We start from the raw sequence: 15,892 nt of genomic DNA on the forward strand, positions 1-15,892 counted from the left end.
AGACTTTTGCTTTGCTAACTGGCAAACAGCTACAAGGAGCAAAAAGCCAAGTGGCAAGAGCTTGAATAAAAGTGGCAAAGTTTCCCAAAGGCTGGGAATCTGCCAGGGTACTGGCACAGTCAGGAGGTTGATATATAGCTTCCGACTCTTAATGTCTAAGAGAGGAGGAATTTTCTCCAAAGTTTTCCAATTTGGAAACAAAAGGGAAAATACAGTAGTTCATTTAACCCAGGGAGATTTTATCCTGAAAGGATCCTGCCACATTACTGAAAGGATGATAGTAAAACAGTAAGAAAGCTCTATTAAAGAACAGCAGTTTTTCAGAGGACCACAAGGTTTTTCTGCTGTTCAGAATCTAAATGCTATTCTGGAGCAGGGCCCAACGGAGAAACTCAAAATGTAATGCTCTGTCTCATGTTTTAAGGAACGCACTTTACGATCCAATTGAGCTGCTCTAGTTTCAAGTCTGCATCAAACATGCAAGTAGGAGCCACCCTATTTTTGGAACTGGCTTGAAGGCAACACAGACTGGAAGAACTCCATTGGGAAAGCCAATGTCATATTTAAACAAATTTGACAAACCTCAGAAAGTATGAGCTCCCACATTAAAGCTAAGGCAGACCTAGAGCTAGAATTGCCTTGTCCTCTATAACCCCATCTTCTCAGCCCTTCTCTAGAAATCAATACTGACTATAGCCTGTAACAGACTTTTTCTGTAGCAGTCTAGGAAAGTCTGTGATTCACTCCCCTCTCTCCCACCATTTCGTAAAAACAGAATACCAGGCAGCAAGACAACATGCAGTGCCTCTTGGCATTTACATAGATCCCATCCTTTTGATGCTTGATCCGTTCCACTTCAGAGCTTTTTAGTACAGCATGAAAGATTTTTTTTACAGCCTAAAGGAAAACCAAGCACACCCCATCAAAGCACTGAGAGCAGCACTTACCTGGGCTCCTCTAGAGTAGGATCTGAAAATAGTGCAAAATCGTCCTTGCCCTGATGTGTCCCTGCAACAAAGAAAAGTTACAGCTATGAAATTTGGAGCATCGAATCCCATACTGCACAGATCCTATTTGACCCAAAAAAAAATTAAAAAAAAAATTAAAAAACCCCAGTATTGATCTTGGCAGATCTTTAGAACACGCACGGTATCCAAACTGTTCAGCACGGTGGTTTTTGGGAAAAATTGGTGGGTGCATCACCACCTTTGGTTACAGTCAGACACACTCCAGAGGTCCTCACTGTCACTGTGATTCCCATGAAGAAGGTGCAAACCAAAACCACTCAGCTTCAGCACTACCTTATGATGTATGAGGATGTAAGTCATTTTATTCCCTTGGGCAAAGGATTTTCTTCCTAGTTCCCTACAGTCCATAGGAGTTCAAAGTCAGAGCGAGACTGCAGACCGCTCCTAGTCATGGTGAACGGCTGGCCTACCGTAAAATGAACATAACTGCTCAAGATAGGAGAAATTGTCTTGCACTGTCTAGTTTCATTTATTTTTCCAAACACGTTTTAACCAAAAATGAAAGGAAATATCTTACACCCAGATCTCCGACAGATCTAGTCGATCATACCCTACAGAGAGCTCAGGAACAGGACTAGGGAACAGTGTTTCTAGCCCACTGCGACAATAAGGGGCTAGTCAGTCACTACCATTTGTCCTGACTGCAACTCTTGATGTGGTATAAATAAGTCTGGCTACATTACCATCATATTATTGGTTCTGGACATCAATCTAGCAACCTGTGCTTACACCTCCTTCTCCCCCGGCAATCAAATATTGGGTTGCATGAGGAAAGTAATGGTAAAATATTACACTAAGGCATCACAAACCAATGCTACCAGCTTTTCAGGCACTGTGCTGACTCTCCAGCTCAAGAATTACAGTATAAAAAGAAGAGGGTTTCAAGAGTAGAGTAACTAACTACACACTCGGGGCTGAAATGTTAAAATAGACATCTTACAAGAGAGACAAGAGAATGTAAGTGGCACATATAAACATACAGGCTAGAAAAATAAATTAGCTGCTTTGGTTTTTTCTAAGAAAATGACGACATTCAGCTTCAGAGAGCAGGGGTATAATTAAACCACGAAACTATACACTGCTAGAGTCAGTCACGGAGGCTGAGAACATGGCGTTTATTCATATTTAACAATTCACACAGTTACTAATACTCCTGTTACTTAATACAAGCATTGGTAAAGGGGCTATTTAACATCATGTTTTAGGGCCTGCGTCACTCCCTACTAGATCCAGGTGAAACCCAGAATAGGGGCAGGCTACCTATCCTTCCTCTTTCACCTACACAATTGCTGTGTCAGCTTCTCAGCAGGTTAGACCTCAGACAAAGCTCGACCAGAAGGACTCCAGATCTCCGTCCCGTGCTGACAGATAAGGTAGGGGTTACCCCTCCCACGCAGCGTTCTCCCATCTCCATCCCAGTGTCAGGTCACTCCAGTAAGTCCTGCTCCCCAGGGGTTTACCATACGCTGATGCTCACTGTGAGGTCTACTAACTGCTCTTATTTTCATTTTCTACTCAGGTAATTGAGAAATATCCAGGCTTCTGTAGGGACTAAGGGGCATCACCCATTTTTTTCTCCTCTTTTCCTATTCTTTTGTCTGTATTTCGCATCGTAGGATTTCAGGAAAATCCAGTATCGCTTCCAAAATAGTACTGTCCCCTCAGTGATCGAGAGCTGTATGGGAACACGGTCAGGATGGAGAAAGACTGAAATCGGACTATTACTGCAAAAAAGAGCATGCTGTTTGTGCTACTTGATCAACAGAAAGAGGTCTGGTTTGCTAGAGCAACTCACTAGTAAGGACAGCTAGCAAGCCTCACCGCATGCCTGGGGATGCTCTGTGCTCTCCGCAGCTCGGTACAGCATCCCGCCAGCAGCACCGCGGCCCCTGCTCACCAGTCCGGCACTTGAAGCCAGAGCAGCTCAGAAACACTCACCAGAGTTCCAGCTTGACCCTTCTGCCATCCAACAAGATAGTAGTGGTCTTGTAGTCAATTCCTGAAAGGAAACCAATAAAAAGCTGAGCAAACATCGAGCGGGTCTTCAAGGACGGACAAGAAATCTGCTCTGCCCACTCAGATCTATCATTTCATGTTTACAGAAAGTCGTGTTTTCTCCCCCTTGCTCTATTGTGTGTTTGTGGAGGGCTACAGAGACTTGACAGAAATAGACTTCTGTTTCAAGGCAAAGACTACTCTTGTGGAGCTCTGTCCCTCCTCCCTAAAAATATCATTAACCCCTAGATTGCTTCTTACTTCTCAATTGTTGGATAAAACCTGTTAGGACTCGAGCTGGAGGAGATTCAGTGGTCTGTAGCATTAATCCCAAGTGACAGTGTTAAATGACAGACTTCTGGGGGTGAGCCAGAGAGATGAACAATTTAGAAGCATCTCTGCTAAGTCAGCCCGCAGACCCACCATCTCTCAGACGTCATCACCTGAAACATTCAAAGGACATTTTGGGAGGCGGGTGATACTGAAAGCCTGTCCAGGGAATGCTGTTTCCTCTTCCGAGCGGCTCTCGGGTGTGTATCATACAGGCTCAGATAAGGCAGAAAGCACTCCCCCTTTATCAAGAGCTGAGAAGGCAGCAGGGACAACTGCTTTTCATAGAGCCACAGTACCAGAGCAGCAGTAGCCTCTCCAAACCACACCACCAGGCTGTGCTGACAAGCGACTCGTTCGCACAAGGGGTGCTCAACATCTCCAGATGCACAAAGAGTTTGTTAAAAACTGGGAGCCTGTCGTCACATTCAGACGGAGAAGTTGCTTTAAAAAAAGGGGGCAACTCCACTTTCAAGCAACACATCCAAACGGAGCCCAACGCACCACTCCCCATGGCCCCAGGCAGAGGAGGGAAGAGGCACAACCGCGCCTCCCACCTCCTTCCCCAACGCCTGGGCTTGGGAACGGCCAAGGGGCACCAGGCGCCCAGGAAAAGTAGCTTCTCCGCAAGGTCCAGTTTCACAAAAGCTTCAAGTGTTTTGAAGTTGCTTAAACAAAGTCCCGTGCACCATTACTGCACACCCACTAAAGCAAAAACTAATTTACAACCATCTTTAATAAAGCAGAGTCACTTTACTCTGATTAGATCAAGTTTATTTTTTCCTCTTGCCAATAGATATCAAACTTTGAATCTCTGTTAAAAACCCACCCTTGTGTTAGACCTGTACTTCCCTTTTCCTGCAAGGAGAATACTGCCCTGACAATCAAACAGACAAGTTTGTCAATAAACCAAATGGATTTTTCTGAGTCATCAGCAGGAGCTCCCTGTTAGTGAAAAACAAATTGGATTTCAGCCTTCACAGGGTGCTATAAAAAGCAATAAGGATAATTATCTTAAATTCCAACTATTTCCAGTGCTTTATCACAGAAAAGAGACGGTTTACATTTTATCTTCCTCCAGAGACAAGTGAATGATCTGTATTTATTTTCAGGCACATGTAAATCTCCCTTGTCCCCAGGGATGGCGAGCAGCAGTGGGAACAACCCTGCTCTGCAACCAGGAGGGAGCATCCAGACATCTCCTCCCGCAAGTTCCTGAACCAGGATCACCCCCGTGCCGTCAGGGAAGGGGCTAATTCAGCCCACTGCCCTGTTTCAGGTGCAAAATCCCCTGAGACTCCGCTCCACACAGAACTGCCCCATTTCTCATTATGCACAGGAGCTCCCTGGAAGCAGTAAGTCCTCAGCATCCTCTGTGCCAGCAGCCCAGGCATACGGATGGAGCAGTTGCAGGAAAGCACCAAGGATGGGGAAGACAGTTTTCAGGGCACAGAGGCCACGTGCTTCCAAAAATGCCACCACCAAGGTGAAACAAAATCGCTGGACTATCAGCTTTTAAAAGCGAGAGAGGTTCAGCTTGATTGGAAAGAGAAGAAAACTCATTAATGGAAACGCCAAACACACAAACCCAGAAATGCCTTCGTTAGGTTCCACGCTTATGAACTGCCCAGACTACATCTCCAACATGGGGAAGACGGGTTCCCTGTTGCAAATATACAGGACTCAGTCACCACAGCAATGCTTTAAATACTCACTCCCTCCACGCCCATCCTAAACTACACCAGGCACTTTAAATCAGAGCAACACCGGTGTTCGGGTAGAACAACATGGCCATGACCAAAGTGGGCAACCAGCAGAAAACAGCACCGGAAAACTTCCTGAGCTCCTGCTGCAACTGCTCCTCACTCCAAAGATGCTCAGGGAAAATAAATAGGCAACGTAGAAGCCCTTCACGTCCTTCACAGTGATGTCTATGCTCAGAAGAGAAGGTATGCGAGATGGAGGGAGGAAGCACGAGGTGCATGGTTGTACTTGCCCCAGCAGCCCGTCGCTTGTGCGGGACATTAATGGAGCTCACCAGAATGGAGGGGGTCTGGCAGCCTCTCCAGGCACCCGCTGCCCACCACGCTTGGCATCGAATGCCGAATGCAAAAGCACAGAGAGAAGAAAGTACCAAATCTATCTCTTCACGTTTCCAGACAGCTGCCCGTCAACTGCTTTCGCTGCCTGGCCTCAGGGCAACCCGTGTCTTTGTGCAGAACTTCTCTCCTTGGCATCAGAGTGCTGGAGGTGAAGGGTAAAGGCCTTTCTGAGGATTAATTCATTCATTAAATACCCCAGCGGTACTGCCATTAAACTGGCCTGAGGAATTCACATACACTCGAGTTAAAAGCAAAGCTGTTTTGACTTTTTATTCTAGGCTACAGCCAGCATTTAAGCAGTATCTGCTAACACAGTTTGGAGGAAAGCAATGCACTTTTTAACTTGCATACACCCAAACTGGGACTAGGGACTAAATTTACAAAAGGTTTTTGAGCAAACTCTGCCTACAAGCTCACTGATAAGGACAAAACCTGTGCAACTGCAACATTTTGGAGAAAATTTCAGCTTCTCTCTTCCATAAACACTCAGTGACCAGGACAGCTTAAAGAGACTCCCTTTAAAGCTTGCATGCAACTTTTTAAATTTTTTTTTTTAAAGCTGGTTAGCACTCCGAGCAGAATGCAGCTCACAAGCGCTGCTCTCCCGTAGCGGTACAGGATGGCCATGGCTTACTGGAAAACTTCCATCAATCACAGATGCCCTTAAAAATCACAGGACTCGCCACAGCACCTAACACTGGTACTGGTCACCTCACAGCTGGTACCTTACCAGTTTAGTCCCAGTAACAGACACCAATTTCCTGAGCTGTAGCCCAATACATACCCCCCCCTCCCCCTTTACAGCTGAGAAGGAAGCCGAGCAGCCCAACCCACTTTCCTAGACCCAGCCTACAGCTCAAACCTTGGCTTCCCCCTTGTCCCAGGGACCTGGGGACAGAGGGCCACCACAGGATACCACCATTGCCCAGGGGCTGCTGGCAGGGGGACAGCCGCTGGCAGAGCGAGCTGTGGCCATGCCGTATCAGCGCCACTCGTCTGCCTTTGCGTTTCAGGCAGCTCAGACGCCAATAAGTTAAGGGAAGCGTTCAAAATTGAATTTCTGTAGTTGACAGGGTTTCCCCCACCTGAGCACCACCTCTGCTCGCAGCCAAGTACAGCTCATTTCGAGACCGACATTTATTCTCTGTCAAAACGCGCTTTGATCCCCCAGAAGGGATGCGCTGCTACAAACCCCACGCAATGCTCCTGCGGCACACGCAGCACCAGCAAACCGGCCGACTCGCTGCCAGCAGCTGCCTCCGCAACCCCACCTGGCCCTCGGGGCACGCAGCACTGGGGGAAAAGAAAACAGTCTTGTTTAAAGCTTATTTTATATCAACCGATCTCTTTCTTGACCATTATCTAGCATGATGCAACAAAATGAATGAGGCTCGGAAAACAAGCCTGGGCTGTTCTCCCTAATTTAGCATTCAGGCCGACTCCTCTGCTATTTTTCCAGTCCTGCTTTAGACTCCTACTTACGCTGACGCCATCTCAACACCACTTCTCGAGCAACGAGCCGACCTGGCACAGGGCACCCTGCAAAGCAATCTGCTGTCACCAAGCCTGATGTCAGACACCCGATTCCCCTCTGCAGAGCCGGGTTTCATGCTCCTGGGCAAGACTCCAGGGAATTCCAAGCCTTTTATTTCTTTTGCCAATTGGTATAAGGAAAACCTAAGAAAGCAAGCCATTTTCCTGTGGGAATACACAGGATGTGTTATAGGAAACTCCAACCTCTTCCAAATTACTCACGTAAAGTACAGCACACTTCGTATCAACATGACCTGAAAAACCTCACACCCAACCTTAACTTAGTTAAAACTTTCACCCAAAAGATGACACCTGATGTGAACAGGGAAAGTAAATTCCCCCAAGAGAAATCACAATTTTCTTCCAGCACTTGATACTACTGTGTATCAGGCTGTCAGTCCCCTTTCCTCTTGGGAATTCACGGCTTGGAAAAAGGCACCCCTCTGCTCTGCCAAGCCCCTAAACTGCATCTGCATGAGCAGCAGCACCCCAAAAACACAATGGAGGAGGTAGCAAGCAAGCATATACATGGAGCTGGAAGTCGCACTGGAAAAGGTAGAAAGACAAGGGAGACACATATTTCATGCTACTCTTGGGCTCTCCAGATTAAACAGATTAATCTCTCAGGAAAATTGCTTTAAACAGCTCAAGTGAACAAGGCTCTGTAAATATTTACTGCTGTAAGCACAGCACCTTCTTGACTTTGTGCAAGTCTTTGTTTGAGAGAAAAGGAGACAATTTTGCAGTTGCAGACTCCCAAGGTGACTCTGCCCTAATGCCTGGGCGGGGGACCAGAAGGGTCGCCTCCCCTCAAAAAGGTAGATTTGAGTAAAACCTTACAGGAGTAAGAGCAGCACATGCCTTTTTCCTCCTTTAGCTTGCCAAGGTGATCCTCACTTAGCGCTGGGGTGAGAGCGATTCTAGCTCTCAGTGTGATGCTAGAGCCAATATTGTATTTTAGGTTATTGGTCCAAATCAAGCATCCTCCTCCAGAAATGCTCTAATGATCCAACCCCAACTAACAGCTTCACCGCACCTATACAAACATCAAAAAGGTACAACCGGGACCCTCTCCTGACAGAGGGATGAAGGGACTCGCCCCACGTTAACGTAAGGCATCCGCAGGTTTTCCTGCAACCTTCCTCAAAGGCTGGGCTGCAGCAGGCTGGCAGCACCATCTCCAGTTTGCATCTGCAGTGTCTTTACGAAGAACATAATTTATTCACAGATCTGAGGCAGAAGACATTCCAGGTGATGCTCAAAAATCTCTTCTCAAAGAAAGGAAAAAAAAATTAATTTACTGGAGTGAAACACTGACACAGTTTTAAGACAAGCTTGCTTTCCTTCCAAGAGACACTCTACTTATCACTTCAAGTCATTTACAGTCTGCGTGAATCAAATTGGCCAAAGACGCTTTTGCCACCTCATTTCTCAAATGAATTGTTTTCTGCTTGTGGGAGCTTGGAATCTACCACCTTACTTTCTGTTAGTGCAACCACAACAAAAACAAATGCCCGTTATTTGAACTTCATTAAAAATATGAAGTTCCCCCAGCTTACAGACATGCACTATACGATGCCACCTCAGCTTTTTGCCTTTTTAAAAATTACATTAAACTGGGTTTCATTTATTTATAATTCAAAAGTAGTCAAACCAGCCCATTTGCAAAGTGATATATAAGGTCAACAGGCAAAACTTGAGGCGTACAATGACAACGAGCCAATGTCAATCCTTCACTCAATGCATTATCTAAATAAGAAAACAAGATAAATTGAATAGACTTTTGTTACCTATCTGACTAATGCTGCTTTTTGGCAGATTGTTATTTCATCCGCAGACACAATTAAGGCAGAGTGGCTCCATTCTGCAACTCTTCTAATAACGATGGCATTTGAGTCCTCAGAGGAGGACTGATGAGCGAGATGTACGTGATCTGTCAGCAGCTCTAGAGAAACGCTCTGCTCTCCTGGGAAATTCTAACAGTGGCTCACAAGCCACCAGAAACACTCATTGTGCCACCACAGCACCTCACCCAGCAAGCCTGGCGACAGACTTCCAGTTGTGACTGTCATTAGTACAGCCAAAGCCACCACGCCACAGTTGTCTGACTGAAAACGCTGGATTTTCCCCCAAAGCACCTCCTACACGTCATCAGCTCTGCTGAGTCCACAAAAAAGGTCTAGGACTTCTTAAAAGGTCTTCTTAAAGGTTTGCAGGTTTAATGCCACATTTAACCAGTGACTGCTGGGAAGAGGGGAGAGCACAGGGCTGGAATAAAAAAACAAAAACAAAAATACATGTTAAATATTTAATTTGCTGAGATTTCATAGAGAACTCGAGTAACCAGCTATACTGGGCTGATCGTGCTGCATGGCATTCAAGAGGATCCTTGGGAGAAAGTGATGGAGGTCTCTGCGAGGAGCTGGCAAATAACTGAGAAATTTAAAGGCATGCCATAATTATAAAACACCATCAAGAGTATCAAGCAAACTCTGTTTCTCCAGGGCCAGCACTGAGAATGCCTCCCAATCAGCGTGGTGGACTTTACAAATTGTGATGAATTTGTAACCTCAGTGTTGTGGCAATCCTTCCTTAATACATAAGGAAGGATCAGAAGCCACAATCATCCAGTGTGCAGTTGGTCTTAAATGATTGTTCTCACTGCCACAGAACACCAAGAAACACTTTAGAGTGGATCAATGGATTGTAAATTTTTTTTCTTCCCTTTTGCAAAAGGAAGACCTTAAGAACAAATCTCCAATGAAGCTGCTCAGCAGCTCCAAGAGCCGTGGCTAAGCAGAGATGGGTAAATTCACTTAAAGACCTTTAGCACCAGTTCAGACAACACTGTGGATGCCAGCACGAACACCATAGCCAACTGTGAATTTTCAGGAGAACGTAAGCTACACACGAGAGCCCTGTCCCCTCCCTGGTGGTCCCTTTACCGGCCAGGCAGGCCAGGCTCCCCAGGAGGGGTCCAGGCAGGGTGTCCCCTCCTCCGACACCCTCTTGCAGGGCTGGCAGAGCCTGGCTGGGTACTGCTCGGGCTCCCCAGCCTGCCACCCTCCCTCGGTGTACCCTTGGGGATGCCCAGGCAAGATTTTTATCACATAAGCTAGCAGTCATCTTACTTGTGTGTGTGCAAGATGTGAGCTGCTGAAAGGTCCCTCCCTCTCCCTCCAAAGGGCTTGTGCAAACCTTCCAGCTGGATTAGAAGAGGAAAAAACAACCAATTCATCGTGCAAAACCCAGTACAGCGACTGTGCCTCTGCCTGTACAACAGATTTCCTAACTGGAGCCTTTCTGTGCTCTGGGAAGTTCAGCCTAAAACCATTAGTGCAGAAATTAATTTATCCCAAATGCCAGCAGTAACCGAGCAGTGCCCAAAGATGACTGTTTAGTCTACCAAATCCCTGGGTATCACAGGTGTTAACTAGACCTTTCTAAGCCATAACCAACATGGTCAGGTTTTTAAATGGAAAGCCTTGCCCCTGGGCACGGAGGCACGTGTGAAGTTGCTCAGCCCCTTCAGAAAGCTGGAGCGACCGCGGCATGCCGTACATGTGGGGAGAGCAGCCAGCAACGGCACCGGCTGGCAAACTGACCCTCGCTAATGTTTTCACAGGGGCAAGTTAATGACAAAAAGCAATAATTGTTTCCTACGGGGTAGCAGCACCACCCCACATCTGAGAACTGAGAGTCCAACGGGCTGGCGTGCCACAGTTTCCCCAAAACCGAATGAATGGAGATGGCCCCATCCCTGCCGAGTGTGGAGGAAAGGCAGAAGTAGCAACAACCGGCCAAGTCCTGTCCTCACCAACAAGCTGAAGAGAACAAATAAGGGAAGAGATGTGCTGGGAGGTCACAAAATTGAGGCCAAAAGGCAGGTGCAGTAGCTTCACCGCACGTTTCTGCAACACAGCCAGCGCCATACAAACTCACCGGCTTCTCCACAGACTCTTTGCTCAAACCAAAGTGGGCACCAGTCTCCTGGGTCCTGTTTTCTGGCAGAGCCGTATTCCACAAGAAGACAACAGTTATTACCTGCTCCCCCATCACCATGTTCACGTGCTCCCTCCCATTGCATCTCACAACCTGCACCTTTTCATTTAAGAATGGTTTACGGCGAGATGGTCATTAAATGTCAACCTACAGCTGAGTCCAGCAGCCAAGTTGCTCCAAGAAGCAGAATTATGAAGCTAGGACACATTATGAGTGTAGTTCAAAACACCTTATTTTTGGGGGTTTGGGTGGCAGGGTTTTTTTTGTGTGTGCCTACAACAGCCTATGAGTAAAAGGGCAGCCAGGGCTGCAAACTCGTATCAGAATTGTTCACTTATGGGCAAAAGTCGATGTTGAAAGACTTGCCGTTTCAGGTCTAGTCAAACGAAGCCGATGAGTACGGAAATTACAGCCGGCCAGGAGTCACCAGCTGTCGAACGCACAGTCAGAGCAAACAGGTTTTGCGCTGCAGTGTGCAACAACTGAATATATTACTCCAACACCAAAATTCACTCCTGGCAGAAGACAGCTGCTAGGGCTGGTACCCCAGTAACATGTGCACCAAAAGATGCAGGTAATTACTGATTCGAGTAATTTAAAATCAGGCAGTAGCATCTGCACGTAGAAGACACCACCAGTGCGTTACCTTCCACTGCACCTCCTACTATTAGCTTAGAGGAGTAATTTTCTCCATCATCTGTAAGTGATACTAAATTGTTCAGAAAAAATGTGGTATGAGCACATAAACACTAGCTGATGAAAAAAGCAAATTCAAGCTATTTGAATAACAACTGATGAAGTCATCCGACCTTAAAAAGTGTGTACAACAGCACATTAACAGCAGCAATTTAGCTAGTCAGCTCAGACCTGTAAGCCACAGAAAAAATCCCTTCCAAACAACACATGAGCTCATCAGTTTGAGTCATGCATTCAATTACCTACTCTTTAGATAGACAAACAACAAGTTATCTCCATCAACAACAGGGGCCAACAAAATATATGCTTTAAAACAAAGGTGGATTCATCCCAGGCCTGTGTCTTTTGGTGTTAGCATTTCCCTCACAATATTACTTCTTTTGTTTGAAGCAGGGCGACAAAAGTTCCCAAACAGCATCAGTGCAAAACACCCCCAGCTCCTGCCCGCAGAGCTGGAGCCGAGGGTCAGCAAGCAGGTCCTTTTACCGCTGCGGTCCCATCCCACGCTGTGGCTGAGCAGACGCCTTGGGAACAGGACCAAGAGGTCCCAGTTCTTATCGGGCAGGCAGGAGACCAGTGCTGCTTTCACATGGCGCTGGCTGGGAGACGGGGGTAGGCAGAAGCCATCTACTCAAGTCTTGGTCATCTCCTGCTCGCACGGCAAACACAAAATCCACTCTTGTTGCACAACTCAATGGGAGGTAACAAGGAGCTTCTGATGATTTAACTGTGCAGATGAGTTTGAGCTGTTCTGAGCCGAGGAATCGGGCCCCACGTCCCCCGAAGGAAGCTCAGCACATCACGCGAGCTCCTGCCAACTCAAGGGAGCTGCTGCGGCACCTGGCAGCTCCGCGCGATACACCCAACAAGCTGCCAAGCACCTCGTACAGAGAGACGCGTAGAAACAGAGAATAAACGCCTTTCAATTATTTGAAGTTACCCAAATTTGTCAATTTTATCCCCAAAAAGCATACTCCATCTTCTACTCATACCTGCCTCGTTTCAACTCAGAGTGCTATTGATTTAGGCTGGAAGCCTTTCACAAAAAGGCTGCTCGCATCAGTTTGTTCCCAGGCATCTTCACCTACAGCCGAGGGCTCGTAGGTGGGGACCTTGGACAAATAATTGCTTGTTTGGTTTTGTAACCAGCCAAAAGAAAAACACTTATTCAGAGACCTCTAGGAAGCCCAGATTTGCAGAAGATTTTGCTTGCCCACCGCCTGCTCCACAGCCCAGCCGTATCTCGGCAGCTACGTGGTCCTCACACAGAGGAATTCTGTTCTGGGCTCATTTAAGGATGACAACTGCATCTGAAAATGACATTTGAGGCCAGAAGCAAATCTGTTCCTAAAGCTCGAACAATTTCAACAGACACCCGGGAAGCCACAGAAACAGTCAAAAGTCAGTCCAGAATTGGGGATGTTAAGTGGATTTGTGCTTTAGAAGAAAATCAAGAATGATTTTATGCACAGAAGCGACAACAAACAAAAGACTTTCTTCATGCTTTGCAGTTCAGATCTCCATAAAAGCTATACAGCTGCATGCAGAAACAAAGACAGCCTATGAGGAAAATCAGAGGGCACCATAACAATCTCCATTGTTGCTGGATTACCATACAAACACCGAGATAAGCTTGGAGACAAAAAAAAAAAACACCCCCCAAAACAAAACACTTAAAAAAATCCAAGTATTTGTCCAAAACATCTTCAATATGAAGATATTGAAGAGGTTCACCTTCACATTTACACCTCTCAACACTGTGCACGTTAATACATGGGAAATGTTGCTCTACAGCATCAGACCTTCGTGGCATCACCGCCAGGCTGACGTGCACGCCTCCGTGCACCAGATGCCGAGCTCACACGTACGGTTGCACACCTGCGCGGGGATCCCGCACACGGATCCAGATGCACATGGCGGCAGATCCCAAATGGCCAGACAGGTGTCTGCAGCCCCCCCTGCCATCCAGACCCCACTGTTCAACACCAGTTGGCATCTCCAGGTTTTGCCATTCAAAGGGTCATGTTGCAACACAGCAAAGCAGAAGCAGCCAGCAATGATGCAGCCATCTCCAGGCTGATGCTATACACCCAAACACCCAGAAAGAAGGCTACAACATTTCAGCTGGGCTTAGACGGGTTAAGCACCACAGGCCTGCTGAGCACACATACTTACAGAGGTCCCGGAGCAGCTATGGAGAGACCACTCACCATGAATTTCACTGGCTCGTGAACTTGGTCTCGCTGCATCGATCACAAGCCCCACGCTGGAAAGGGACCGTTCCTGGAAAGGGACCACTGGAAGCACCATTCCACACTGGAAGCATCAGGATGGCTGCTGACTGGTTTCACGTTTCGGTGGGCTGTTTCCAGCAATAACAAATCATCTCCAGGGACCTGACCTGCTGCTGCGCGCACTCAACAGTCCCTCCTGGCCTTTAAAGGATCAGCTGGCCCTGCTACCAGAGCAAGCACCCCCCTGCACACCTGTACAACACGTGCCGCCTTGCAGCGGCTCCGCAGCAGCTCTCAACAGTCTGAAATCCTGTTTTCAACCTCTCCGCTCTCAGCCCAAACTGGGAGCCTCCCAGGTCCTCTCCTCCTCCTGACCTACAGCTGTTGCAGGACAAAGATTTTGCCCCAGCTACCCTGGCAGCAACTCTGAAGCACAACTTTTGCTGCTACCAAGAGAAAGCCAGTGTTTTGCATTTTTAAAATAGAAAAACAAGTATTGAATTTTAACCTTGTAATACAGATGACACCTACAAGAACACAGGCGTGTTTCAAGCTAAGGAGGCATCTCACAGCAGACGTTTGCCAGCACGGCGAGCAGCGCAGGTAAGGCTCTCAGGTTAGGCAAGATCAACCCCGCAGAGTTTCATCTCCTCGTGCCGTAGCGCAGACTTGCGCGCTGTCTCCTGTGCGGATTTTACCATCAAGTTACTTAAAGTTGTTTGATAATATGAGAAAAATAAATCACCTCTTGTCCCAAGATTAAGTAAACAGGACAGGCAAAATAGTGGGGTTTTTTTGTTTCCTTTTTTTGGGGTTTGGTTTTTTTGTTTGGTTGGTTGGTTTTGGTTTTTGTTTGGTTTTTTTTTTTTTAGATTTTTTTCTTTGCTTGGGGTTTTTTTTCACCTAGTTAGGTCTCCTCTCCACTCGGCCTCCCAAACTACAGGCAAAAGGGACTACAGCCTGCTGGTGTTAAAACTGGTACGGAAGGGAACAGAAGAGAGGATAATTTCTGTGTACATGACTGGGGGCATGTGCAGAGAGCAATCATTTGCAAAGACAGGGAAGTGGTATGATAAAACTCCCAAATGGGCCAGAGAACTCATCAGCTGGGCTGGAAAATAAGTTAAAATGACATCTATAGAAAGAAATTTTTAAAAAAACCTCTGCTTTTTCTTTAAAAGGAGATTATTCCAGAGATGCACAGCACCTTCTGTTAAACTGCCAGTTAAGTACAGCCTTTCAGCATCTCGTTCTGCCCATCTCTTCCTTAACCACTGACGGTTTAAACAGCACATGTTTTGTTTGAATCGTCTAAGGATTTTTGTCCAAATTCAATACCCGATATTGAAATGGCTGCAGCACTGCACAGCACACATAGGGCATTAATCACTTCAGGGATTATATTTATAGGAGAACAGGTGTCAAAGTTTTAAAATGATATAATATTGTCTATTTCCCAATGGGATGATGGAAATGAGACAAAGAGGAGGTAGAAAAGAGGAAGAAAATCTAAAAAGCTATGGCTACGTAAAAATGCTTTCAAAGAGAAGTCTTACAGGAATAAACAACCTCTGAGCTGATGTTGCAACCTTACTATTACTACAACTTTTGCAGAAACAAGCAGACCCCTTCCATGGGGGGCCTTAGCCCTGAGCCACGACCCTCTGCGCCCCAGGGGCATTTTCTTTCAGGTGAACCCCAACTCGCAGCAAAGCATTTAGCAAAACTGAGCCGAACATTTTCACATCGAAGCTTCCCTCCTCCTCCTCTGCCTGCAATCAGACAGAAACCGGTATGACATAACGCTTCTGTATCACTGCTCGTTCCATGCCGAGCCTGGGCTGCCAGGGCAAAGTGAGGGCTAATGGGGAAAAAAAAGACATTTTAAAAAGCAAGGCTATAAAACCTCAGCTCCAAAACCTAAGCTCATAGCGTAGCTATTTGCAAGTGCAATGGAAAGATGCTCTGCTCT

General features: G+C 46.6%; 1 protein-coding gene across 1 annotated transcript in view; it reads right to left on the bottom strand.

Annotated features, from left to right (window-relative positions):
• The window catches only part of RAB40C (RAB40C, member RAS oncogene family), a 24,822-nt gene extending 11,221 nt beyond the window's left edge, over positions 1–13,601 (bottom strand). The window contains exons 1-3 of the mRNA XM_009694911.1: positions 13,565–13,601; positions 2,967–3,027; positions 948–1,008 (exon numbers count right to left, since the gene is read on the bottom strand). Coding sequence (XP_009693213.1) covers positions 948–1,008; positions 2,967–3,027; positions 13,565–13,601 — 159 coding nt within the window. The remainder of the gene's footprint in view (positions 1–947; positions 1,009–2,966; positions 3,028–13,564) is intronic.
• Positions 13,602–15,892: the final 2,291 nt, after the last annotated feature.

The sequence above is a fragment of the Cariama cristata genome, unplaced genomic scaffold, assembly GCF_000690535.1.
Source record: "Cariama cristata isolate BGI_N322 unplaced genomic scaffold, ASM69053v1 scaffold36872, whole genome shotgun sequence".
Classification (NCBI taxonomy): Eukaryota; Metazoa; Chordata; class Aves; order Cariamiformes; family Cariamidae; genus Cariama; species Cariama cristata.